The sequence below is a fragment of the Equus quagga genome, chromosome 19 (genome assembly GCF_021613505.1).
Source record: "Equus quagga isolate Etosha38 chromosome 19, UCLA_HA_Equagga_1.0, whole genome shotgun sequence".
Taxonomy (NCBI): Eukaryota; Metazoa; Chordata; class Mammalia; order Perissodactyla; family Equidae; genus Equus; species Equus quagga.
Genome location: NC_060285.1, coordinates 22,396,176 through 22,423,768, shown reverse-complemented (window position 1 = coordinate 22,423,768; position 27,593 = coordinate 22,396,176). Strand labels below are relative to the sequence as shown.

Here is a 27,593-nt window from a genome sequence, read left to right as displayed (position 1 = left end):
AAACTTTTTGGACTTTGAATTCCTTTTAGGTAAGGCCTGAGACTTTTATGTCTCTATCCCAGTGCCTAAGAGTAGCTGAAGAAAAAGAAGTGCTCCATAAATACTGGCTGAATAAAGGAAAAAGTAGTTCTATAACATAGTAGCTATTTCCTAAACAGACTCAGATACTGCCAGAATTTAGGGGAATCAGAGAAAGAAAATGTTTGCTTCTTAGATCCACTTAGATTCTTAAAACTTCTGAAATAAGGGATCAAGTTTATGTGACTTAACAATTATACAAGCAAAAGTAGTATGCACTTTCTAAAGTATATTACAAACATGATATAATAAGATTATTGAGAGGCACGATAACCTGGTTGTTAAGAGCACAGACCCTGAGTCAGAACGTATGGAAGCAAATCCCAGTTCTACCCTTTTCTAGACACTATAAATGTGGGCAAGTCGGTTAAAGCCTCTGCGCTTTAGTTCCCTTGTGATTTAGTAAATGATAGGTGATAATAGTACCTACTTAGGTACTATTGCAAGGATTAAACGAGTTAATATATACAAAACATGTAGAACATTTCTTAATAATAATAGAGGTGATTTACCTACAAAAATCTAGCTGAAAATGACAACTTTTATTGCTGAAATGAAGGAAATCATTTTTAACTACTCTAAAATTACTTAGAATTCAAAAATGAATCTTGTTGACTAAAGAAAATTGCTACATAAGGCTTTAGAAGTGGTTACATAAGTGCCTAGAGGCCCCCCACACAATACAGTGAAGCTAGAATCTTCTGCCTTGAATTTGTCAAAATGAACTAAAAATAGATGAAGAACAATAAATACTAAGCTGCAAATGCTAGTGCCTACTTAGGATAATTTAGTGACGATAAATCTCAACAGACCCACTAGGTTATGCCAAGACACTTTACTAACTAAATCTAATTTGGTTGACTTTTTCTGTTTAATTAGTGAATATTATAATTATGTGTTCTGAAAGTTGTGTGAATTTAATACCATAAAGTAGCACTAAAGAAGAGTAGAACAAAATACCAAGACTTAGAGTTTCTTTTGAGGACTTGCTTTCTTGTAAAGAATGCAATGAACTCCCTAGAGTAATGCTTATTTGCCTCCCTAATGAATGCTGCGGGGAAATGAGGCACTTCTTTTCTCCTCATCAACACCTATATGACCTAGTCTGATTTAGTTGAACCTAGGGCATTTTCGACAAGTACAAGCACAGAGATCTACTACAGATCCTCTTATGGGAGAAAATTTATTAACGTAAGCAAAGTAGATACAATCCTGCATGTCTGATTCCTTTTAACTTCTTGGTTGCCTAAATATTCCATCAGAGATTTACCAGCTATGTATGTATAAAGGCCTAAATGTTTTACAAAAGTCAGCAGATATAAGTTACAAACAATGCTTCCTTTCATTCTTTCAGGCTGACATTTGGAGACATTTTGTTAGGTTCTAAATAGATTTTTTTTTCTTTCTTTTTTTGTAATTGGAACACTTGTAATTGCTAACCCTTGTCCTTTTTGGAGGTATGTTCAAGAAATATTTAGGAAACAAGATCACATCCTGTAGTAACAACAAAAGCAGGAAATTTTTCATTAATAAAGAAGAGGTGGAAAGAGCCAGTTATGAAGTAGGCAGTGGGGAACATAACTGTATTTTCCAGCATCTATGGAAACCATGGATTTTTGCTAGAATATAGAAGAAGATTTTGAGTGAGCTTAAAATAAGATTTGACTCATTCTTAATGTATTTTGCTAGTATACTGATGAGAAAAAATTACATTTGACCACATTTTCAAAATTCACGTCTAAACTTCTTTGTCTTGCTTATCAATTTTTCAGATGAGTTCTGGTGATTAATTGCTTTTCTTTCTTTCTCCTCTTTAATAAATATTTATTAGGCAACAATTAATTTACTGACACTGTACTAGGTGCCAGAGATTCCAGTAGAAAGGCATAATCTCAGTAATCATGAAGCTTATGATACAATAAAAACAAAACAAATAAACAAAGGCATTTAGGGTGGGCCTCAACACCAATGACCAGTGTATTTATAAAAAGAGGAAAGGACATAGAGACCCATGGAAGAAGGCCATGAGAAGATGGGGACAGAGATTGGAGTTATGCTGCCCTCAGCCAAGGAAGGCCTGGAAGCTGAAGAGGCAAGGAAAGATTCTTCCTGAGAGCCTTCAGATGTAGCATGGCCTGCTGACACCTTGATTTCAAACTTCTAGCTTCCATAACTGTGAGAAAATAAATTTCTATTGTTTAAAGCCATCCAGTTTGTGGTACTTTTTTTGTGGCAGCCCTGAGAAACTAACACAGACATGTTGACTTTGAAGCATCTGTGCAACATCTAAGTGGAGAGGTCAAGGAGAAAGATGACGTTAGAGGTTTGGAACTCCAGTTGGGGCTGGAGATACAAGGTTGAGGAACATCAGCATATGACTGAGCAATAAAGCCATATGAGTGGCTGAGACCATCCAAGGGCAGTCTGTGGAATGAGAAGAGAAGAGGGACTAGTCTAGAACCCTGAAAAATAGTAACCTTGTAGGAGTGAGTGGAGATAGAGGTACGTCCTCATAAAGGGAGACCAAGACTGAGACTAGAGAGGTAGGAGGAAGACCAGAAGAGTATGGTGTCACCAAGCCACAGGCAGAAAGTGTTTCATGGGTTAAGCGTAGCCAGATTGGTCAAGTAAGGTAAAGGCTTTGTCCATTATATTTAGGAAGAGACAATCCTGGGGACCTAACTGAGATGTCAGTGCAATAGTGGAGTGGTTTTTGGGGAGTGACTGAGAAGTGAGTCCAGGAAGTATAGACAATTCTTTCTAGGAGCTTGAATGTGAAAGACAGGAAACCTACTGTAACTAGAGGCAGACAAAAGATCACGGGAGGACTTTTCTCATGACTTAATCATCAGTGTTTGAATTTACTTACAGATGATTGTGTTTTTATCTAATGAGGCACTTTGATGTTTGGATAATGATGATAAAACAAATAAAACAATACCTTATTGTTGGCCATAAAACTACTTACTAAATTATAGCAAAACAACTAGAACATGTTTTACAGATACAAATCTAAAAAGTCAGTAAATGAGAATCTGTTCTTGGTAGAAGTTTTCTGCATAATTTATAAAGAGGGAAATTGTAGGCAGGATAATGTTTTGAAATGCAAAACATCTGACTCATAGTAGAGATGAAGAGCAGTGAATGACCCATGAGAGAAACTTATCTTATTGTTCACACACAGGGCAGAGAAAATTCAAAACCTATCAGGCATCAGGCATCTTAAAGCAAAACTACTTTAATGAGGGTGAGTCATAGTGCCACCCAGGGAAATGAATCAGGTGCCCACATGCCCAATCTTCTTCATAATCACAGTTTTTTCCCCCATTTTAAATTAGAACTAAAGTCAGGTAACAACTAATGTCCCTGCAGAACAAATTGAGTCAAATGGAAATATACAACAGCCTAAGAAGTAAAATGAAAATATCAAAGGGATGCAGCTTTTCCAGCAAGGAAAAAAAGACAGAAAGAAAGAGAGCCATTACTCTAAGTGTAAGGTCATGCCTGTTGGTCCAAAGGACTTTTAAATGCTTTTATTATGTCCTCTATTCCAGCTGATTTTGGCACCTTCGCACCATGGCATAACTCTAGTAGCTTTTCTCAACATTATAGTCTTAAATATTGCACCTGAGGCTCCTATGGTTTTCTGCTGAAGCCAGGAGAGTGAGGAACATCCCTCTCTCCTCCCATCTCCTTGCCCTCTAGCTTCCATAGTCAATCACAAGTCCTGTAAATTCTACATCTTAAACTTCTCACTTCTCCTCCTCCAGGGGGGCTACAGCCCTGGTCTAAGCTGCATTGAGTCACCTATGCCAAGTCTCATTTATCCTGTCTTGCTCTCATCTAAGAGAAGCTACAGCATAGCTAGAGTGAACATGAAAAATGCAAATCAGATATCATTGTGCTGCTTAAAATCTTAGGTAGTTTCCTACTAGCGCCACAGCAAGTCTGTATGAATCTCTGTGAGGAATTTGAAAAAAAAAAAAAAGGTAAGCATACCCTCTCTGGGATAAGAAGAAAATGAGTCAGATTTCAGACTCGATTTTCCCTGGTCAGCCTTTTTATGCAGTACAGAAACTGCAGCACCCTTTGCCCTTAGAATAAAATCCAAGCTCTGTAAGATGGCTTGGACAGCCCTCTACAACCTCGTCTCTGCCAATCTCTGTAGTCACCTCTTGCCACTCCTTTACTCATGCTCTCTGATCCTGCTATTCTGGATCAGTTTCAGTTCCTTGAACATATCATGTTCTCATTTACATCTTTGCCAAACCTCCCACTATTTGGAAGAATTTTCTCTCCTCTCTGTCCAAATAATTCCTGCTCGCTCTTTAGGTCTTGGCAAAAATATTACTTCCCCTCACAGGACTTCCCAGACCTCCTCAATGAGAATAAGTCTTCTTGCCACATGCTCCTTCAGAGCACCTAAATGTATCCTTGCATAACACTCGTTAGGATTTATTGAAATTGCTGGTATAAAGTCTGCCTTCTCTGATGGACTCAGCTCAATGAGAGCAGACTCTGTCTATTTGTTCCTCATGGTAACATCTGTGTACAGTAACATGTCTGACACTTAGTAGATGCTCAAGAAATATTCATTGGCTGAATAAATAATTAAATGCATGGGAAAAGCCTGGAACCCTCATCGCAGAACAGCGGAAAAAGTTTTGTTAGAAGATGTAGGTTCTGGGGCCGGCCCAGCGGTCAAGTGTGCACGTTCTGCTTTGGCGGCCCGGGGTTCACTGGTTCGGATCCCGGGTGAGGACATGGCACTGCTTGGCAAGCCATGCTGTGGTAGGCGTCCCACATATAAAGGAGAGGAAGATGGGCATGGATGTTAGCTCAGGGCCAGTCTTCCTCAGCAAAAAGAGGAGGATTGGCAGCAGTTAGCTCAGGGCTAATCTTCCTCAAAAAAAAAAAGAAGATGTAGGTTCTAATCCTGACTCTGCCACTAACTTACTAGTTGTATGACCTTAAGCAAGTTTCCCTATATTGTGAACCCAATTTCCTCATCTTTAAAATGTTGATAATACCATTTGTCCTATCTACTTACAAAGTTGTCATAAGGCTCAAAGTAGGTGAGAAGAAACAATATTTGTTGAGTGTCTACCATGTGTAAAGTCCTACACTAGGTATGGCCATCTACATTATCTCAAAAGAAGTAAAAAGAGTCTCTGAAAGGTTATCATTTTACCTAAAGATAACTGTAAGTGGCAAAACAAGGATTTAAGCCCAAATTTCTCTGGTTCCAAAGCTCTGCTTTCTCTACTTCTTTCTCTATTCCTTTCCTTCCTCACCATAGTCCTTCAATATCCATTCGATAAATTCTTGAAGTCATATGAAAAGTATTACTTATTCTGTGAACCCATCTCTGACCCTTCTAGGTAAATTTATATGCTCCATCTCTAAGCTCATATTACACTAATATAATAACATAAGACTTTATTTGCTTACCACAAAATTTTTCAGAGAAGGGACCATGTCTTTCTATTACTGTATACCCAGTATCTTGCCTGGGTATAGTGGTGCCTTATAAGTACTAAGTCTGTATTAGTTAAATGAATGAATAAACTTTCTCTAGTACTTCTCTAGTATTATTAATAAATTTGATAATATGACTAATTTTTGTTTAGTGTTTATATATAGTTTTACATTTTATTTATAACCAACTGACAATTAAAGCCTTAACCACAATAGCTCATATGCTTGAGGTTGCTAAGGTAGTATAATGAACATATGACACCCACTCTTATCTAATAATAAAGATCTTGTTTTAGATGAATAAATATGTTAAAGATAAATTTTAAAGAGCAGCTAATAGTCACTTGAAAGGGAATATATCAAGTATGAGGTATGGGGAAATGGTTCAGGTTCATTTTGAATTTGTTATTCCAGTTTTAATTTTCTTAGTGACAATTTCAGGGAGCAAATATATTGTTAGTAAATAGGAAACTACTTAGCTTAGAGAACTTGACATATTATTTGTTGTAATGTTACCCTGTTCCAGAGGATTATAATTAATAGTAAAACAAAACCTAGTTGCAAATTAATGGCCTACAGCACATCAGTGGACTAGGAGACTGAAATAGAACTGAAGTTTACATTTAAATGAGCACTATTTACTTGATACTCAAATCAAGAAGTAATATAAAAAATACTTTGAAGTTATGTAATATATGATCTAAATCCTACGTCTAAGACGACAGCTTGTCAAAATGCTAATCATTAGGATCTGAGAGATTTGCTTAGTTAATAATGCTTCCTTCCACGTGTGCTATGTGCTTTCCAGAAGGAAATCTGAATTCTATTATTAGCTTTACAGAGTCAACTCTTGATTATGTGAATTAATAAAGAGAACACAGACATCTGAATAGAAAGAACATAGACCTACAATGGACCTGTTTCAGATCTAAAAGCGTGGATAATACAAAAATCACATCTTTGACTCTGGAATAAGTGTTGATTCTTTGCAGTGTATTTCTATTCCTATTATACTCCATTCATTTTTCTAAGAGAGGAGAACTGTGCTATGGAAAACTCATATACACATATAAATGAGAGTTCACTCCAGATCCAGTGAATTGCTTGCCAGAAGTTAGAATTCTGTCAGCGGTATTCGTTCTGCACATTGGATTTTGGTCACCACTACTATGTTGAAAGTTCTCATTCTCAGGGCTCCAGGTCCTAATGCAATATTCTCAACCTCACACATGGCTAATGCAGAAATTAGCAAAAGCAGTGGTGAAGAAAAAGTCAATTCCGGGAAAGAAAAAAACAGTCATACTATGCCTTGCTTTGACCTTGTGAAAGAACAAGGATAACCAAAGTTTTTCCTGTTATTTTTAAAATTAAGCCTTAGGCATTGGCACACTAAAATAAAAAGGAGAAGGAAATTAAAAATTAGTGCACACTGTCAGATACATTGCTTTCTAGAGTAATATTACTGATTTTGGCAATGCTGGGTCGACTACTTTATAGTTATCTAAGAAAACTAAATAACTTCCCAATGTAAATAACTGCTATCTTTTCATCTGTGAAATCAGATCAATTATATAACAAAAATTTACATTAAAAATGACATTTCTCTCTGAGGCCTTTTATGACATAACCAATGAAAAGTAGGCTTTATGGCTTAAAAGAAAGCAATGTAGTTAAGAGAAAAGCTGCTCTGGCTTTATTATATAGGCACAAAGAAGGTGATAGAATTCCAACAAAGCAAATATTCATTCAGTTATTCAACCACTTACCATTTATTGAGCATCTACTGTAAATCAGTTGCTATGCTAGGCACTGGGGATACATCTTATTTGAGACATGGCCCCTACATTTAAGGAGCTCTCAGACATGTACACAAGTACAAAATATCTAACAGTAGAGGTGTTTGAGGAGTGCTGGGGGGCACATGGATGAAAAGATTGTTAGAGTTAGAGAAAGTTTCACAAAAGAGGTTACCCTTAGCTAAATTCCACACAAAAATTGAAGTTTACCAGATGAATTAGATGAGAAGGCATTCTAAGCTGAGCAAAGAGTACTCTATGAATCAAGAACCATGAAATCTAACAACATACCTAAGAGTATATAGTGTATTTGGGTAGAGGCAAAGAGAAAGCTAGAGCCAGATTATCAAGGACATTGTTGTGCATGCTAAGGCATTTGACATTCGTGTCTAGTTAGTGAGGAGATGTAAGAGGTTCTTAAACAGTGGAATGGCATGATCAGACACATGCTTAAAAAATTAACTCTGCCAGCTTCGAGAAGCCACGTCCTGGAGGAGGAAGGCCTAGTTGGGAAGCGCCAATAATTTACGTACTTCAGGTCTGCATGATCCCTAACATAGTCTCCCACCCTCTGGCTTATGTTTTAAGTTTGAACTATTAAAACTTTAGCTTCACAACTTAGTACCTATGAAAATAAAAACTATTTTGGAAAGGCGGAGCAAAATGGCGGGGTGAGCTGACCGGGGATTCTCTCTCCTCCAAAATACAACAAAAGATTGGAAGAACTGAATTTCAGAGAATAAACATAATGCCAGCTCGTTAGAGACCTACAATACCAAGAAGGCGGAGATCATAACCTTGCTTACACCCTCGGAGGCGCTGGAACGGTAGGAGAGAACATCGCTCCCTCCCCTAGAGTCTGCGATCACTGCGGTGCAGGTCGGGAAGGAGCGGGGGAGGGGCCGCGCGACCGGGGGATCATCCAGGACTCCTGCCACTGATTCAGTGGAGACCCGCTGACAGGGGGAAAGCTTCCGTCCGCGGGGACCCTATAAATCAAGGGCCTTGGGAGACCAGAGAACAGAACTGATCTGAACCCAGACCGGCACGTGTGAGTAACAGCCCCTCCCCCCAACAAAGCCAGTGGGCGCAGCCATCTTTCCCCAAGGCGGAGAGCTAACACGTGGCTCTCGACCCCCATCTAGTGGCGACAGGCTGTAACTGCAACTGAATTCTACCACCATGAGAAAAAACCGCTCCTCTACCATCCAGCAATTTATAAAAGCCCCAGGTCAGAAGGAAAACAATAAAAACACAGAATTAAGTCCTGAGGAATTGGAATTAGGTAAACTAAGTGATAATGAATTCAGAGCAGCTTTAATCAAAAAACTCAGTGAGGTAGAGAGAAAGATAGAGAAACAAGCCGAGTTCTGGAGTTACTTCACAAAAGAGATTGAAATCATAAAGAAGAATCAAACAGAATTACTTGAGATGAAAAACACAATGGACCAGATAAAACAGAATACGGATTCCCTGAATGCCCGTGTAGACAACCTAGAGGAGCAAATCAGCATAATCGAGGACAGACAGGCTGAATGGTGCCAGACAGAGGAAGAAAGATAACTAAGAATTTTTAAAAAATGAGGAAAATCTCTGAGAGATAACGGATTCAATGAGGAGTAAGAACATAAGGATCATAGGAAATCCCGAGAATATGGAAAAGGAAAATGGAGCAGAAAGTGTGCTTAACAAAATTATTGAAGAGAACTTCCCAAATCTAGGGATCAATGGAGAAATGTGTATAGAGGAGGGTTTTAGATCTCCTAGATTTGTCAATGTAAAAAGACCCACCACAAGGCACATAATAGTAAAGTTGGCAAATAGGAATGATAAGAAAAGAATACTCAGGGAAGTAAGAAAAAAAAAGAGAATAACCTATAAAGGAACCCTTATCAGACTGTCAGCGGATTTCTCTACAGAAACCCTACAAGCTAGGAGAGAATGGAGTGATATATTCAAAGCTTTAAAGGATAAAAACCTTCAGCCAAGAATACTCTATCCAGCAAGAATTTCCTTCAGATATGAGGGAGAAATTAAATCTTTTCCAGACAAACAAAAGTTAAGGGAATTTGTAACTAAAAGCCCTCCATTACAAGAAATCCTCAAGAAGGCTCTCATACTTGAAAAAAGAAAAAAGGGAGAAAGGGGACACAATCCACAGACTAGGGAGACCAATGGATAGAACCAGAACAGGATAGCAAATATTCAACTATAGCATTAGGGTAAAAATAAGGAAACTACCAAAACAAGGACAATCTTAGCACTCTAACTACAAATTAACAAGACGAGTTGGAATAAAAAATGAAAATAATTATTTAGGAGGGGAAGAGCAAAGGGTCTAAATCAGTATCGGTCGAGTAAGTAAGAGACCACCAGAGAATAGATTATATTATAAACGAGATTCTAAATACAAACTTCAAGGTAGACACTAAAATAAAGTACAGAACAGAGTCACAAATCATAGATAAGGAAAAATCTAAGAAACCCAGCATAAGAAATTGCAGTATTAAATGGGTAGTCTAAAGCACACAGGAAAAGAAACACAGGAAAACAAGATAATGAGCGACAGATTGACAGCATTAAGTCCACATGCATCAATAATCACTCTCAATGTGAACCGATTGAACTCTCCAATAAAAAGACACAGAGTGGCAAAATGGATTAAAGAACAAGATCCAACAATTTGTTGCCTCCAGGAAACACACCTCAGCCCCAAGGACAAACACAGACTCAGGGTGAAGGGGTAGAGGACAATACTTCAAGCAAATAGCAAGGAAAAAAAGGCAGGTGTTGCAATTCTCATATCAGACCAAGTGGATTTCAAAATAAGACAGGTAAAGAGAGACACAGAGGGACAATATATAATGATCAAAGGGACACTTCATCAAGAAGAAATAACGCTTATAAATATCTATGCACCCAACACAGGAGCACCAAGATTCATAAAGCAACTATTAACAGACCTAAAGGAAGATGTTAAAAACAACACAATAATAGTAGGGGACCTCAACACCCCACTCACATCAATGAACAGATCATCCAGACAGAAAATCAACAAGGAAATAGTGGAGCTGAATGAAAAACTAAAACAATTGGACTTAATAGACATATATAGATCACTCCACCCTGAAGGAGCTGAATACACATTCTTCTCAAGTGCACATGGAACATTCTCTAGGATAGACCATATGTTGGGAAACAAGGCAAGCCTCTACAAATTTAAAAAAATTGAAATAATAACAAGCATCTTCTCAGATCATAGTGCTATAAGGCTAGAAATTAATTACAAGAAAAAAGCTGAGAAAGGCACAAAGTTGTGGAGACTAAACAACACACTACTGAACAAGCAATGGATCATTGAAGAAATTAAAGAAGAAATAAAAAAATACCTGGAAACAAATGAAAATGATAGCATGCCATACCAACTCATATGGGATACAGCAAAAGCTGTATTAAGAGGAAAATTCATCGCAATACAGGCACATCTTAACAAACAAGAAAAATCCCAAATAAGCAACCTTAAAGCACACCTAACTGAACTAGAGAAAAAAGAACAAATGAAGCCCAAAGTCAGCAGAACGAGAGAAATAATAAAAATCAGAGCAGAAATAAATACTATTGAAACGAAAAAGGCAGTAGAAAGGATCAATGAGACAAAGAGCTGGTTTTTTGAGAAGATAAATAAAATTGACAAACCACTAGCCAGACTTACAAAGAAAAAAGGGAGAAAGCTCAAATAAACAAAATCAGAAATGAGCGAGGAGAAATAACAACAGACTCTGCAGAAATACAACAGATTATAAGAGAATACTACAAAAAACTATATGCCAACAGAATCGATAACCTAGAGGAAATGGATAAATTCCTGGACTCCTACAATCTCCCAAAGCTCACTCAAGAAGAGGCAGACAATTTGAACAGACCAATCACAAGGAAAGAGATTGAAACAGCAATCAAAAACATCCCAAAGAATAAAACCCCAGGACCAGATGGCTTTCCTGGGGAATTCTACCAAACTTTCAGAGAGGATTTAATACCTATCCTTTTCAAGCTATTCCAAAAAATTAGGGAAGATGGAACACTTCCTAACACATTCTATGAGGCCAACATCACACTGATACCAAAACCTGACAAGGACACCATGAAAAAAGAGAACTACAGGCCAATATCACTGATGAACATAGATGCAAAAATTCTAAACAAAATTTTGGCAACCAGAATTCAGCAATTCATCAAAAGAATCATACACCAGGATCAGGTGGGATTCATACCAGGGACACAGGGATGGTTCAACATCCGCAAATCAATCAACGTGATACACCACATCAACAAACTGAGGAATAAAAACCACATGATCATCTCAATAGATGCAGAGAAGGCATTTGACAAGATCCAACAGCCATTTATGATAAAAACTCTGAACAAAATGGGCATAGAAGGAAACTACCTCAACATAATAAAGGCCATATACGACAAACCCATAGCCAACATCATACTCAATGGGCAAAAACTGAACCCCATCCCCCTGAAAACAGGAACAAGACAAGGATGCCCTCTATCACCACTCTTATTTAACATAGTACTGGAGGTCCTGGCCAGAGCAATAAGGCAAGAAAAAGGAATAAAAGGAATCCAAATAGGGAGGGAAGAAGTGAAACTCTCGCTGTTTGCAGACGACATGATCTTATATATAGAAAACCCCAAAGAATCCATTGGAAAACTGTTAGAAGTAATCAACAACTACAGCAAAGTTGCAGGGTATAAAATCAATTTGCATAAATCCGTAGCATTTCTATACTCCAGTAATGAACCAACAGAAAAAGAACTCAAGAATACAATACCATTCACAATCGCAACAAAAAGAATAAAATACCTTGGGGTAAATTTAACTAAGGAAGTGAAGGACCTATATAATGAAAATTACAAGGCCTTTCTGAGAGAATTGGATGACGACATAAGGAGATGGAAAGACATTCCATGTACATGGATTGGAAGAATATACATAGTTAAAATGTCCATTCTACCTAAAGCAATCTACAGATTCAACGCCATCCCAATCAGAATCCCAATGACATTCTTTACAGAATTAGAACAAAGAATCCTAAAATTCATATGGGGCAACAAAAGACCCTGAATTGCTAAAGCAATCCTGAGAAAAAAGAACAAAACGGGAGGCATCACAATCCCTGACTTCAAAACATACTACAAAGCTACAGTAATCAAAACAGCATGGTACTGGTACAAAAACAGGTGCACAGATCAATGGAACAAAGTTGAAAGCCCAGAAATAAAACCACACATCTATGGACAGCTTATCTTTGACAAAGGAGCTGAGGGCATACAATGGAGAAAAGAAAGTCTTTTCAACAAATGGTGCTGGGAAAACTGGAAAGCCACATGTAAAAGAATGAAAATTGACTATTCTTTTTCACCATTCACCAAAATAAACTCAAAATGGATTAAAGACCTAAAGGTGAGACCTGAAACCATAAGGCTTCTGGAAGAAAACGTAGGCAGTACACTCTTTGACATCAGTATTAAAAGGATCTTTTCGGACACCATGCCTTCTCAGAGAAGGGAAACAATAGAAAGAATAAACAAATGGGACTTCATCAGATTAAAGAGCTTCTTCAAGGCAAATGAAAACAGGATTGAAACAAAAAAACAACCCACTAACTGGGAAAAAATATTTGCAAGTCATATATCTGACAAAGGCTTAATATCCTTAATATATAAAGAACTCTCACAACTCAATCACAAAACATCAAACAACCCAATCAAAAAATGGGCTGGAGACATGAACAGACATTTCTCCAAAGAAGATATACTGATGGCCAATAGGCACATGAAAAGATGCTCATCATCGCTGATCATCAGGGAAATGCAAATCAAAACTACACTAAGATATCACCTTACACCCGTTAGAATGACAAAAATATCTAAAACTAATAGCAACAAATGTTGGAGAGGTTGCGGAGAAAAAGGAACCCTCATACACTGCTGGTGGGAATGCAAACTGGTGCAGCCACTATGGAAAACAGTACGGAGATTCCTCAAAAAACTAAAAATAGAACTACCATACGATCCAGCCATCCCACTACTGGGTATTTATCCAAAGAGCCTGAAGTCAGCAATCCCAAAAGTCCTGTGCACCCCAATGTTTATTGCAGCACTGTTTACAATAGCCAAGACGTGGAAGCAACCTAAGTGCCCATCAACAGACGAATGGATAAAGAAGATGTGGTACATATATACAATGGAATACTACTCAGCTGCAAAACAGAACAAAATCATTCCATTTGCAATAACATGGATGGACCTTGAGAGAATTATGTTAAGTGAAATAAGCCAGCAAGAGAAAGATAATCTGTGTATGACTCCACTCATATGAGGAATTTAAAACTATGGACCAAGAACAGTTTAGTGGATACCAGGGGAAAGGTGGGGTGGGGGGTGGGCACAAAGGGTGAAGTGGTGCACCTACAACATGACTGACAAACATTAATGTACAATTGAAATTTCACAAGATTGTAACCTATCAATAACTCAAAAAAAAAACCATTTTGGAAAAAATGGTATGATAGATAATGCATAATTGCATTAACTGAGCTGAGCAGGGGATGTGGGGTAAAGGAGACAATTTTCAAATTCTTCACTTTCAATCATATCTGTAAACTCAATGAGACCAAGGGACTAGTGCTGACTGGGGAGGTTCTTTGAGGCCAAGGCAGATGAAGAGAGAGTCTCCCTTTCTCCCATATCAAGAGAACATTGGACATTGTATTCGTTTTCTATCTCTGCATAACAAATCACAACAAACTTAGTGGCTTAGAACAACATACATCTATTATCTCAGTTTACATGAGTCGGGAGTCTGGGCATGGTTTAGCTGGGTCCATTGCACAGGAGGGCATCACCAGGATGTAATCCAGGAGTTGGCCAGGGCTGCAATTTCATCTGAGGCTCAGGGTACAGCTGTAGCATTTGTGGCAGCTTACTTCTCCAGAGCCAGCAATGGAGCGACAGAGAGAGAGAAACACATAGTCTGCTGCTTCAAATTGCTAACATCTAGTCCCCCTCTTAAAAGGATCTTCCGATAAGTTCAAGCCGACCAAAGATAATCTCTCTTTTGAGCAACTTAAAGTGATTAGAGACTTTAATTACATCTTCAAAATCCCTTCACCTTTGCCATAAAACATAGCGTAACAATGGGAGTTATACCTCATCACCCTTGCCTTTGGCTAGTAGCAAGTTAAGCTCCCACACACACTCAAAGTAGGGGCATCACACAAAGGTATGGATATGCGGTGGGAGAGAATCATGGGGCCATTTTAGAATTCTGCCTATCACAGATACCAAGAGCCAAGCAGAAGAGTTGAAATCACTAGAGCCCAGAGCCGGACAGGCGGGGAACAATTGTTCTATCAGGCAGGAAGTTACCTGGAGGAATATCGGGAACAAGTTCTGCCATGGGCTGGCTCACTATGGCATGATGCATAAAAGAGGAGTCAGCATTTAAAGGGCTAAGGCCCAGGCAGACACACAGGGCACCAGCCCAGCATAGACAGGTGCAGAGAAAAAAGGAAGAATGTTCTCCCAAAAGAAGACTATAGTGATAGAAGACATGAATAGAGAAAAAGGTCTAGTAGTTTGGAAACTGTTTTCAGCTAAGGGTAGAGAGGGGATATCGACACAGCACAGACTGGAAATATCAAGACTTTTTCCCTCCATTAAAAAAAAATTACTGTCAGCTTTTCTCCTATCGTTTTACCTTTAGTTATAATGATACACATACATCACACAAATATAACTGAGAGCAGGGAGATTTTTCAAGAGATATAAACAGTCTGGAAGAGAAAATCAGGAGAAAAAAACTATCAAGCAAACTAAAGTAGGCAAGATAATTAGAGAGAAGATAAATGCAGCACTGAATTTGAATGGCAAAGAAAATTCCAGCTAACAAAGCAGTTATATTTTCACATGAATTAACAGAAGGTAAAGCAAGAGAAAATTGAGTTAATAAAAGATTAAATTTTAAAAAAAGATTTTCAATACAAAAACTCTCTGGAACAGTTCCTTTCGCCTCTGCAGTAATTTTGGATGGATTAGCACTTGTAAAAGTCTGGCTCTCCCCAGCAGTGACACAACTTCCAGCTTTCACTGCCCTCCCACCCCAGGACACATAAAACTGGGGCACGGAACAAACAAAAATCCCAACTCTGCTCATCAGCAGGTTGATCTGCTTGTTCCAAGCAACTTTGTGGATTTAAGATTCTGGTTGCCTGGCTGGACTCCTAGCACCTGGCCACTCTCCATTTGTACTGAATTCTTAGAGTCTAGGCTCTACTCACTGCCTAGACCTATGGCAGTAACAGCAATACAAGTAATAATAATGGCACATTTATTAAGCATTTTTGAAGCTACATTAATTAAGCATGTGATATGCTCATGCATTTTTCATTTCATGACACTGGCTCAGTGTAATAGGGACAGTATTTTCCAAAGAAGACGCCGATATATTTTCATCCTTAAACTATGTTCCATTGGAAACTTCTCCTCCTCCAAGTCTAGACTGCAGACTCAATGCCCTCAGGTAGGAGAGAGTGGGTTAGTAAGTCAATAGACTTAACAGTCAGACTCCACTTTGGAACACTCCGACTTAGGTCTGAAGAACTATTGTACAACAAATGGGAAGACCACCCCGGAAGAGAATGGACATAACAGCCTCTGAGAAATTTTAAAAAGGAAAAGGCTGAATGAGATAGGGAGGATGGAAAATAGTTCTACATGTGTGTCCTGAACTTTCCTTTCCGGGCTTTGGCCTGGAGAGGCTGTGGTGTAATAAAGAGGTATTGGGAGAACATGAGGAAAGAGAGACCTGGGCTCCAATTCCCATCTAGATTCTGGGCATTGCCACATCTGAGTAAACTTGGTAGTTCTCTTATGGCATGGACTAGCAAAGTCTTGAGGATAAATTTTTCTGAGCCCTTCTTATTTTCCTTAATTATGAATGAGACGTGGAGGTTCCTGTGGCCTCCAGAATGGGGCCTCAGAAGGCAGCTGGTCTGAGAGCCAAGTAGGGCTGCCACCGGGCCAGCTTGGCAAGAGAAGTAACTCTGCAGCAGAGGCTAGGGTGGACAGACGACAGATGCGCAGACTTAGAGGTATGAGCTGAGATGAGCCAGCCAGTAAGAGCTGGCCCTGGCTGGAATGATCTTGGCCTAAATACATCACCTGCAGGCCATAGGTATACTGGGAGAGATACCCCCACCCTAATATCCCTTCTCATATGCTGACCTCAGACCCCATACACTAGCCGTTTATTAGGAGTTTAAACAAAAAACTAATTAAAACGTTCTCCACTCTCCTCAATTGTCTGATCTTTGCCCTCACTGGTCACTCTCCAAGGATGGCTTTCCTTCTGGTTCACAGAGAAAAAAGGAGCCATCAGACAGTAAAATGCAAATTGGATCATTTCTCTCTGCTTACAAACCTGCCAACAACTTCTCATTGATTTTAGGTCTCTTTTGTCTCTTAGGATAAAGACCAAAATCGTGGACATAGCTTACAAGACCCTGCACGACTGGCCTTTGACTCCCTCTGAAGGCTCGAAGTTTGCCATTTCTCCTCTTTCTCAAAGATCTATAGTTTCATATTAATTTCTGCCATAGGGATTTTTTAAAATATGCTATTCCTTTTTGGAAGAATAATTTTCCCTCCCTACCTTGGCCTAGTTAATTCTTCTTTGTCTCTCAGGGCCTAACTCTTCCCTGGCGAAGCTTTGCAGTGCCCCGGATGACATCAATCACCCTCTTACATACTCTCCCAGCACCCTGGACTTTCTTACAATGCCACACACTAAGTAAATATATTTATTTTATGCTACCCAAATAAACCAATAGCCTCATTTCAACTAATTTCACTCAAAATAAGTTCCCACCCAATTGTATGCATTAACTTTACCACATGACTTCAATAGCTATTTTCATATTTTTAAGTATTGAAAAATAGTCAACTTTTCTTTTTTTGTCAAGCATCTACTAACCTATATCTGCCTTCTGTGTGATGTGCAATGTACGCAGAAAGGCACTAGAGAAAAGGCACATGATAGAGAGGGGAAACAGCAAAAAGGAAAGAACAGGAGAGGCATTTCGTGATTGATCAAAAACTAAGACTATGTTCTACTATTACACATGTATGGCATTTGATATAAAAATGCTTTCCTTTTGGTTACCTAAAATCCTGGTCTACTTAAAGTACTGAATTTAACAATCAACAATTCCAATAATTTGTCTAATGTACACTTTTAAGAAAATAAACTTCAAAGATATGATTATGTGCTGTTCTCACCAACCCTTAACTTCCTCCTTATCAGCTTACCCAGAATCTCAGCTTAGAGCTTAAAGATCACCTCAGCAGCCTGGCATTGGCCTTCATGCCGGGTGGAGGCCAAAGACTCCCTCAGTGTCCTGCAGCCTGTGTCCTGTGGCCGCTGGAATAACATTGCCTCAGCCTTAGGAGGTCTATTTCCAGTCTGTGTGAGCTAATTAAAAGGAAGGCCTTCTTTTGCCTTTCTGGCAATCCCCGAGTAGCGTGAAAGGTCCATGCCACCTTCTCTGTTCTAATTTTAGTTCTCCTCTTATGTTTCTTCTCCCTTGCAGAAAAGCATCCTATGCTGTTATGCACCTAAAAGCTTTTGTTTTTGTTATTTTTCCCATTTGGGAAGAAGCACTTTTCCACTTTACTCTTTTTAGATTCCCCCCTCCCATCACTTTTCTCCAGCAGGAGGTGATGGTTTGAAACTACTTACAAAACTGTAGATAATTAGTTACCCAGGGTATTTAACTTCCTTAGCTGGTGCCCAAAGGTGCTAGCCCACAAAATCCTTCATATACATAGAACTTTCTGAAAACAACTTTCCATAAAAAGCAAGTGTCTTTTATTACTGGTGGTTCTCAGCTTCTTTCCCCCCAGTAATTCACAACATACCAGTCCAGGACATTTTTGCTAAGAAACTCAGAACTCATTGCAGCCTGAGACACTGTTTCTCAATCTTTTAAAACTGATATTCTTTACTTTTGATAAACATAAAATTACTACATAGCTTCTTCCCACCCTGCCTTACCCCACTGAAATAAATCACTTTCTCAACTATCTACCCAGCCTATCCACTTGGATATTCAATAGTGTTTCAAGTTAAAATGTCCAAACTGAGCTTCCACATCTCAATTAATATCAACTCCATCCTTCCAAAGGTCAAAACAGCCAGAAATCCTTGAGTCACATCCTTTGGTCTCTTTCATTTTCTCATACCGTACATCTAATACATCCAAAAAATATGTTGCCTCTACCTTTAAAATAGATCCGGAATTTTACCACCTTTCACCACCTCTATTTGAAAAAGAAAATGTTACCTGAGGAAAAAAACACATTGGCAACCATTAGGGGTACCCAAAAGACTGAAATACCTCATTAGATGGGCTCTCAGTTCATTGAAAAGTTCCATATAAGGAGAGATATAAGTCAATCAAGAGTAGAGAGAGCCCCTGAGGAAGTGGTCCTGAACAGAACACCACTCTCAAGGGCCCTTGGCAGCCAGGGGACAATGTGACAGGTCTTGGCACCTCAAGGAAGAGTGCGAGAAAGTACAGAAGAGGCAAGTTTGTGTAAAGTTCATCTGTACCATAATTTACTAAATAGATGGAAAGTTTAAATATTATGAATGGAGAGCAACATAGAAATAAATGTGGCTCTTTTATTAAATATTTCTTCTAAAAATTGTTCTGATTTAACTATAGTATGGGAGGCTATTTTGTGTGGAAAGAGGTTAACTCAGCTGCTCACTCCCACGGTCTTAAGACCATGTAATTACCAATAATTATAATTGTTCCTGGTTTCATGTGCATGCCCCTCTCTGAATCCACCTCCTATCATTCCAGTCCACTTCTCTAATACCTTGACTCCAGCAATCCTTTGACCCTACTGGAATCTCCAATCCAATGATCATATTGATTTTTCACTATTACTTGCTCCCTTGCTGTCCTCTTTCTCCTATTTCTCCATCTTAAATCCTATGGTCAGACATTACTCTCATTCTCTTGTATTCATATTTCCTTGCCCTTTCATCATTTCAATATCACCATTTGGAAAAATCAGAACCTATGTAAAATTCAACTCTCCGAATGCTCTGCATCTGTTCCCCTCCACCTGAACTGGGCTGGAGAAAAACACAGAACCACATTAGCTAATCTAAGTTCATGAATATGAACCTCAAAATGGACCCTTAATGCTGCCAGGCAATCGCACCATACCTCACTTCTCTATTCACTGTCTCTTTCTCCCAAACAACTCTTTCTTTCCCTCTTCTCTGTCTTCAACCTCCACATCTCCTCCTCCATCTTTGTTCTCAACTGATGCCGCTTTCTACCTAACCGAGAAAATGGAAACTTTCAGGACAGCTCTTCCACAGATTCTCACCACATGGATCTCTGTCTAGCATTTGTACCCACACAGGAAACATCTTGCCTGTTTCCCATGCTCCTGTCTAAAGCCAATCTCTCCTCGTGGTTAATAGAATCTGTTCTCTCTTTCTCCTCCTTCATCATAACTTTATAATTCTCCTTGGAAGAAATTTCTTGAAAAGGTAGTTTATATTTGCTCTCTCCAAATCCTCGCCTCCCATTCTCTCTTAAACCCACCATGTTGGGCTTTTTCCTCATCAATTTCAACCAAATTGCTCTTGTCAAGGACAGCAGCAACCTCCATATTGTTGTATCCACTACTCAATCCTAACTCAGTCCTTGTTCTGCTCAACTTATCAGTTACATTTGACAGAGTTGGTCATTCCCTCCTTCTTAATAACTTTCTTCATCTGAATTCAGAACACAACACTCACCAGAAGATTTCCTCCTACCTCACAGTTTGTTCCTTCTCAGTCTCCTTTGCTGGTATTGCTTTTTATCTCCTCTTACATCTAGCTCAGTTTTTATCCTCTATCTACACTCACTCCATCTTCATCTGTATAGTGATGATGTTCACATTTGTATCTTCTGCCCGATCTTCAGCTACCTACTTGCCACATCTATTCAGATACCTAACAGGCATCTCAAACCAAATTCCTGATATTTCTCCACGTTCACCAAATCTGCTCTTCTGACAACCCTTCACATGTCAGATGATAGTAAATCCATTCTGACAGTTGTCGTTTTACTCAATTTTTTTTCTCATATACTACTTCCACTCCACCATAAAATTATATTGGATATACCTTAAAAATATGTCTAACATCCATCCATTTCTCTACGCCTCCACTGTTTCACCTTTGATCTGCACTGTCTTCATCTCTCATCTTACTGCAGTGGTCTTCCAGCTTCCACCTTTGTTCTCCTTCTACAGTCCATTCTCAACACAATCAGAATAATCTTCTAAAATAGAGGTTAGATCATGTAACTCTTCTTCTGAAAGACCTAAATTGACTCCTCATTTCACTCTGAGTAAAAGCCAAAGTCCTTAAAATAGCCTATTAGGTCCTACATGATCTATCTGCCCTCCTTCTTCTTACTTACAAATTTCCCATATTTCAGGGCATGGCAGTCTGATTTGAGTCATCTGGTTAAACCAGGAACTTTAGAGATTTCCTTGAACTTTTCTCCCTCACTGTTGTATATCCAATCAGTTACCATAACCTGTTGATTACTCTTTACCTTGTATTTCTTAAATCCATTTACATTTTTCCATTGCTGATGCCACTGTTTCTCTCCACCTCCAATTTCACCTCACCCCAAATCTATCTACTGCATATTAATATTAGAGTGATCTTTCTGGTTAAATGCAAACCCATTCATATCATTCCCAAGTCTATAAACTCCAAAGGTCTTCCCCTTTAATCACCTTTTATTTTTCCTGCTTTTTCTCCCTAAATCCCCCCAGTACATAGTTGTATATTTTACTTGTGGGTCCTTCAGGTTGTGGCACGTGGGACACTGCCTCAGCATGGCCTAATGAGCAGTGCCGTGTCGCACCCAGGATCCGAACTGGTGAAACCCTGGGCCACTGAAGCAGAGCGTGCGAACTTAACCAACTTGGCCACAGGACCAGCCCCTGATCACCTTTTTTTGATGATTCATAAATTGATACTTGGATTATATCATACAGTGCTTATGAGTGGGAAGGTTTAATTACAATTCAGAATACTTTTGAAATGGCCTTCTATGCTATAATAAATTCACTGGGTCACTTATTTAAATTGTTTTGCAGCATTTTCATTTTTGAAGGTGTATTAATCTTTGTTCTATTCAATGACATTCTGCCAAGATTAATTTTTTGTGCATGTATTCATTTATAAAATGAACTGTACATTTATCTGTTAATTTAGATTATACTTTTAACTCAAGAAAAGGTCAGCTACCTTTGACATAAGTATAGACCCATAGTAGGCTCTTTCTATCTTAAAAGTGTTATAGATCTCAAGTAATAATATTAAATAAGAAAAATAATAAAATTAAATAATAATTATGATAATATTAAAGGAGAATATTAGTTTTCATAGTTTACATTCACATAAATATGCACATTCACATAAATAAGCTCATTCATTACAACTACCTAAAGACTAGACATTATTTCCCCTTTCAGAGGAGAAAATTGGAGATCAGAGAAGTCAAGGTATTTGATGGAAAATATCTAGCAAATCTGTGACAGAAGTGACTCTGGAACTCACTCTCTTTCAATAATGGGGTAGTGCCTGCATATGTGGGTTCTTAAATACAAAGTATAATGAACTATCTGTGTGTAAGATAATGAAACGTTACTTTCTCAAGTAGATAAATGCTCACCTTAAAAGTTTTACTTGTAAAATTAAAAGTTTTATTTTTTAATGTAAACAAACCAGCATTGTCCTTACATTATTACTAAATATCAGTCTGTTCTAAAATGTTTGATGTAACATGGAGGTGACATATTACATTAGGAAACCATAGTAACATGTTATTTGAAACCATTACAACCGTTAAAAGGTTAGATTTTGATTCTGTTCAAATGTCAGACCTCAAAATATCAATTTTGTAAAGTGTGGAAAATTGCAATTTCTCCACACGTTTTGGATGGTGTCACTGAAATCCTGGCAGCAGTAAAATGTGTGTGTTCTTTTCTTCTCTCTCTGGCAGCCAGAGTGGAGAGAGAGCACCCGAGATTTGGGACTAGACCCATAACTTCTCTTACTTTTAATCTAAAAACAAGTAAGCAACATTTCTATCTACCTCAAAGGATTGCTGAAAAAAATTTTTAAAATTAATCATCAAAAAACACTTTGTGCGCTAACTAAAATAAAGCTAAGAAAGATTTTCCAAAGGCAAGTATCAGAGTACTTGTAATTCCTCCCATTTTAGGATTTTAAATCTGAAACTAGTCATTCAAATAAGCATTAACTGAGTAACAATTATATGCCCAAAATCCTTTCCGGGGTCCACATACCACTTTTATTTACAAATCATATCCCATCCCTCCTCTCTTGTAGAATGGCATCTGGTGCATGGCAGACATACAATAAATGCTCATGCTCGCTGAATGATGCCAGGCTTCGTTAACATCATAATGACTACTACTACTAGTTACTAACATTTGTTGAGCACTATGTGCCAGATACAGTGCAAATCACTTTACATGCAAAACAACACGACAGAGTAAGTTAATCTAATTAATTTAATTGTTAATTTAATTCTTTAGATAAGAAAACTATAGCATAAAGAGGTTAAGTCTCATAGCATAAGAAGTTCAGTCTCATAGTTAGTAAACAAACTTAGGCAGCCTGACTCCAGTGCCTATGATGTGTTAGGGACCCATCCATTCTAGCTTACAATTCTAGAAAGAGGAGAGAAGACAATAAATAAGTAAACAAGTGAACAATGTAATTTCACATAGTAAATAAGGCTATGGAAAAAAGAAAACAGGATGCTTTGATAGAATTGCCCACAGCAATATTGAAAAATGGTTAAGAACATGGACTCTACCACCAAGTTTGAATCCCAGCCGTCATTATGGGCTGCAGTCTAGTTATTTACCCTCTTTCTATGTTTCCTTGTCTACAAATAATAATGCTTAACTCATATGACAGTTACGAGTTTTAAATGAGTTAATATACATAAAATGCCTAATAACGTGTATGAAACATTGTGTTAAGTATTTGCTTAAATACTTATTGCTTATTAATATTTAAAATATTAAATTTAAGTATTAAATATTTAAGATTTTAAAAATTACATTAAATATTAAAAATACTTAAGCATTTGATTTAACACATTGCTTATTCTTATTGCTCTTTTTGCATCTTTGTCATTATAATCATCATAATATTTGGTGATTGATCTCACCTACTTGAGATAGGGTGATCTGGGAAGACCTCTATGAGGAAAGGCATTGGAGCCAAAATCAAGATGACACCTAGCCACATGAAAATTTGAAGACAGAGATTTCAGGCAGCAGGAACCAAAGTACAAAAGCCCCAGGGCCAGAATGCCTAGCAAAGAAGGCCAGCATGGGCTAGGATGAGTTTGCTAAAGGTTAGGCTAAAGAGCTAAGCAGGAGCCAGGTTATATTGAACTCATTGGCCATGGTAAGGAGTTGGATTTTATTCTAAGTTCAATGAGAAGCCATTGAGCATTTTAAGCATGATAATGATATACTTTGATTTACATTTTACAAATATCACTGTGGTTGCCATGAAAAGATTGGATTATAGCTTCCATAGAATATCAATCTCACCACTTCCATTAATCATTGTTTTAAAAATAGTTTTTTTCCTAGGGGAAAATAATTCTCTGGCTATATTTTTGGAATGTCTGTATCAGTGCTCTTAAAAGTAGAGTCAGAATAAAGGACTTCAATAAGTACACATATATACATTCATATAGTCATAGATACACACTCATTTTGAACAAAGATTACATGGAATACCCACAAAGATAATACTTTATGGCTCTAAAATTCATATTAATGATATCTAGTGGATTTTAAAATCATATCTTTTTGAAGGAAAGTAGTAGAATAGTTTACTTACTTTAAATTAGTTATAAGGGGAAGAGATTCATGAGGTCCCACTTGTCATTTTCCTGTTCCTTGGCAAGTTACAATCTCCTTGCCCCCCAAAAAAGAAACCATTGCAAATTTGATTGGGTGGAACCAGGTATGTTTTGCTAGTAGGTATGGTTACATTCCTTAATATTCCCTTATCCCCAGACTTATTTCCTCACATCCCTCCTCCCCAAGTTCACCTTGGTTTGAGTAGATTGGGAGCCCACTTAGGCTACACTATCCAACCCAATCTTACCAGATAAACTTGATGCAGGTTCTCTAGCCTCAAAGCAACTATTAATGAAGTCATATATTGATGAGCTGATACCACTACATGAAGACAGGTAAATAGCAGTGGAAGAAGAGCATTTCTAGGTCTCTGATAATTTTACTACCATTACAGCATTAAATCATCATCTTTAATATCTAACACCTGAAAGGCCATTAATGCACTCAAAAAGAATATTATACCCACATTGTGACAAAAAATCATAAAGCTCTACACTGCCACACATGGAGGTGAACGAAAAACACAATGCAATTTGTACTAAGCTTCCTCTTAATTCTTCTAATTCATAAAAGCTTTCATTTTAAAAATTCAAGAGTATAGCTGCATAAAGTGAACGGCTTTACCTGTATGGCCAGTTCCCTCGTTCTTGACTTCTGTGGTTCCCACAGAAGAGGTGGGTGGACTAACAGGAGGGTTGGAAGTAAAGCTTGTACACCCTGTAGATGTGTTGATTTCAAAGTATTCTTGGTTGTGATTCATTCGATGAAAATCCAAAGAAGACACAATAGATGTCCGTTGTTTAGGCTAAAATAAATGAGCGTGATGAGAGTATTAATATGATCATGTTCATTTTCAGTCCAATCTCCCCATCAGTTTAACCTAAGTGATGATTTTTTCAGTTAAACTATCCAGTTTTTATACTTAATATAATTGTGCATTTCAGAGAGACACTAAATAATCCCTTGATGAATTAAATAATGAAAAAATTGTTCATTGAAAAATATTATGGCATAGTTGATAAAATAATTTAGACTTTTTGTTAAATTTCCCCAGAAAACTGTAAAAATACAGTGCACAGAACTTCTCTTAATGATCAGTTCGGAAAGTTGCAATTTTAAGTCACCTTTCATTCAACTAACATTTATTAAGCATTTGGCATTTGCCAGATCCTGAGGATTTAGAATCCAATAATAAAAGGGTCCTTACAATATTGAAGCATAATTAAGGTAGTTCCACTTTTTTTATTCTTTATATAGTCAAGGAATTGGTGGCATTAGATATTGTCCTCAAGAACCATATGCTGGAATTTTATCATCAGAATTAAGTAAAGTTATATAGAACATTTTCCAGGATCTAAGAATCTGCTTGGTATTTGAGGTGAACTTTGATTTTCTTTTTTAAAGATTTTAATTAATCCCCAAATAGCAAGAAAAGTCAATTTAAACATAAAAGTTAAAATCATGGAGTAACAGCAGATATAATCTATACCTTTTGTCAGTAATGGATTGTTCCCTATAGCAGTTTTCTGGGTTTTTTCCATAGTTTTAATTATAGTCACTTTTTTTCCTGCCTAACAGAGCTTATAACATTGTCCTTTAGAAAAACTACAGTCTTTTTGGCTCTCATAATTATGCACATTTCCTAAGAATCAATACAAGTTTTCTTACTTTTTATTCTTCTTATCCATATTAGTGAAATGTTAATAATGTCCTGTAATAATTAACAAGAGATTAACTGTAATCACCTTACAATAAAGTTTATTATACTTTACTTTCCCCAAAGTACAATAAACTTTTGGTTTACTAATGTTTTCACTGCCCTCAAACACTTGTTAATTACTGTATTCCACAGATTATTTTCCTGAAAAACATTCAAGTTACCGTCTCCTCCAGCTCATCATACTTTTTAAAGTAGATATCATTTAGTCTATTTCTAAAATAGACAATGATATTTAAAATGTCTGTATTTTACAGAGTTTTTTTAACATAAGGGGTGCAAGTTATCACAATATGCTTTATTCTTTCACCATTGCAATATTTTTATGAAAGAGGTTGAGAGGCATAAATATGATTATACAAGAAAGTGCAAGTCATTTATTATTATGACACATCAACTCAGTAATAGAATTCAAATTAGTACCCACAAAGGACTTAGTTGCTTTTGAAGTATGAAAGATTGAGGTTCAATATCAGGCTTGGTTTCTCATGAAATGTCTGTCCTTGGGGCTACTGAATCTCAATTTCACATTCGGTGTTCTTTCCACTAGACTATATAACAGTAATTAAAAGGCATGAAATATGACACTGGCTCCAGTGGAAACACATTATCTTGGTTTTGTTTTATTGCATTGTGTTGTGTCTCGCTTTGTATATAGGCAACGGACCGAATTTATATAATCTTCCTCCTTTTCTTCTAAATATTTCTTAAATACATGTTTCTGAACCTTGACAACCCAAAGTTCTAATTACATTAGAAACACAATTTGTTATGCAGTCATGAAAGCAAACAGGCTAATTTTTGCTACATTAATTCATTCTACAAATATTTGCTGAGTGACTAAATTGCAGATACCATGGTAAGCCCTGTGACAGATGTAGTTGCAAGATGGAAGGAGGGTCATTCAATCCACATTGGGCTTTATGAGAATTTGAAGTAAACCTCCTTTATTTTAAACCACTGAGATTCTGGGTGTGTCTGCTGTGGTAGCTAGCACTATTTACCCTAACTAGCACAGAATGCAGTGACTCATAGAGGTTAAATGATTTACTTAAGATTATATAACTTTTATCAGAAGGGCTTAGATTAGAAGGAAGGTGCATGTGTTCACATCTAGAAACAAACGGATAGTGCCTCAAAACACAAAAAACGGAGGCAGGATTAAAAAGAGATATCTATGTGGAGAAATGAACTAACAGCAATGGGAGAAAAGAACAGAGAAGGTAGTGATATTAAAAATGGAGATAAAAGAGGATGGGTTTCATTGCTGTATCAGCAGTTGCTGGGCTGGCCAGGAGCACCAGGGTTGCAGGAGCAGGTGACCAAGAATCCCACCCAATAAGGTAGGAGATGGCGGGAGGTGAGATCATAGATGAGCCAAGGCTCCAAGCCCCAGCACCTGCTCCATTTTCCCACAGAGTTGGCTTATAAAACACAAATTCAGAGGT

At 37.6% G+C, this 27,593-nt stretch overlaps 1 protein-coding gene across 1 annotated transcript in view; it reads right to left on the bottom strand.

Moving 5' to 3' along the window:
- ANKS1B (ankyrin repeat and sterile alpha motif domain containing 1B) overlaps nt 1–27,593 on the bottom strand; it is a 1,013,016-nt gene that overhangs the window by 545,836 nt on the left and 439,587 nt on the right. The window contains exon 12 of the mRNA XM_046646005.1: nt 25,053–25,233. Coding sequence (XP_046501961.1) covers nt 25,053–25,233 — 181 coding nt within the window. The remainder of the gene's footprint in view (nt 1–25,052; nt 25,234–27,593) is intronic.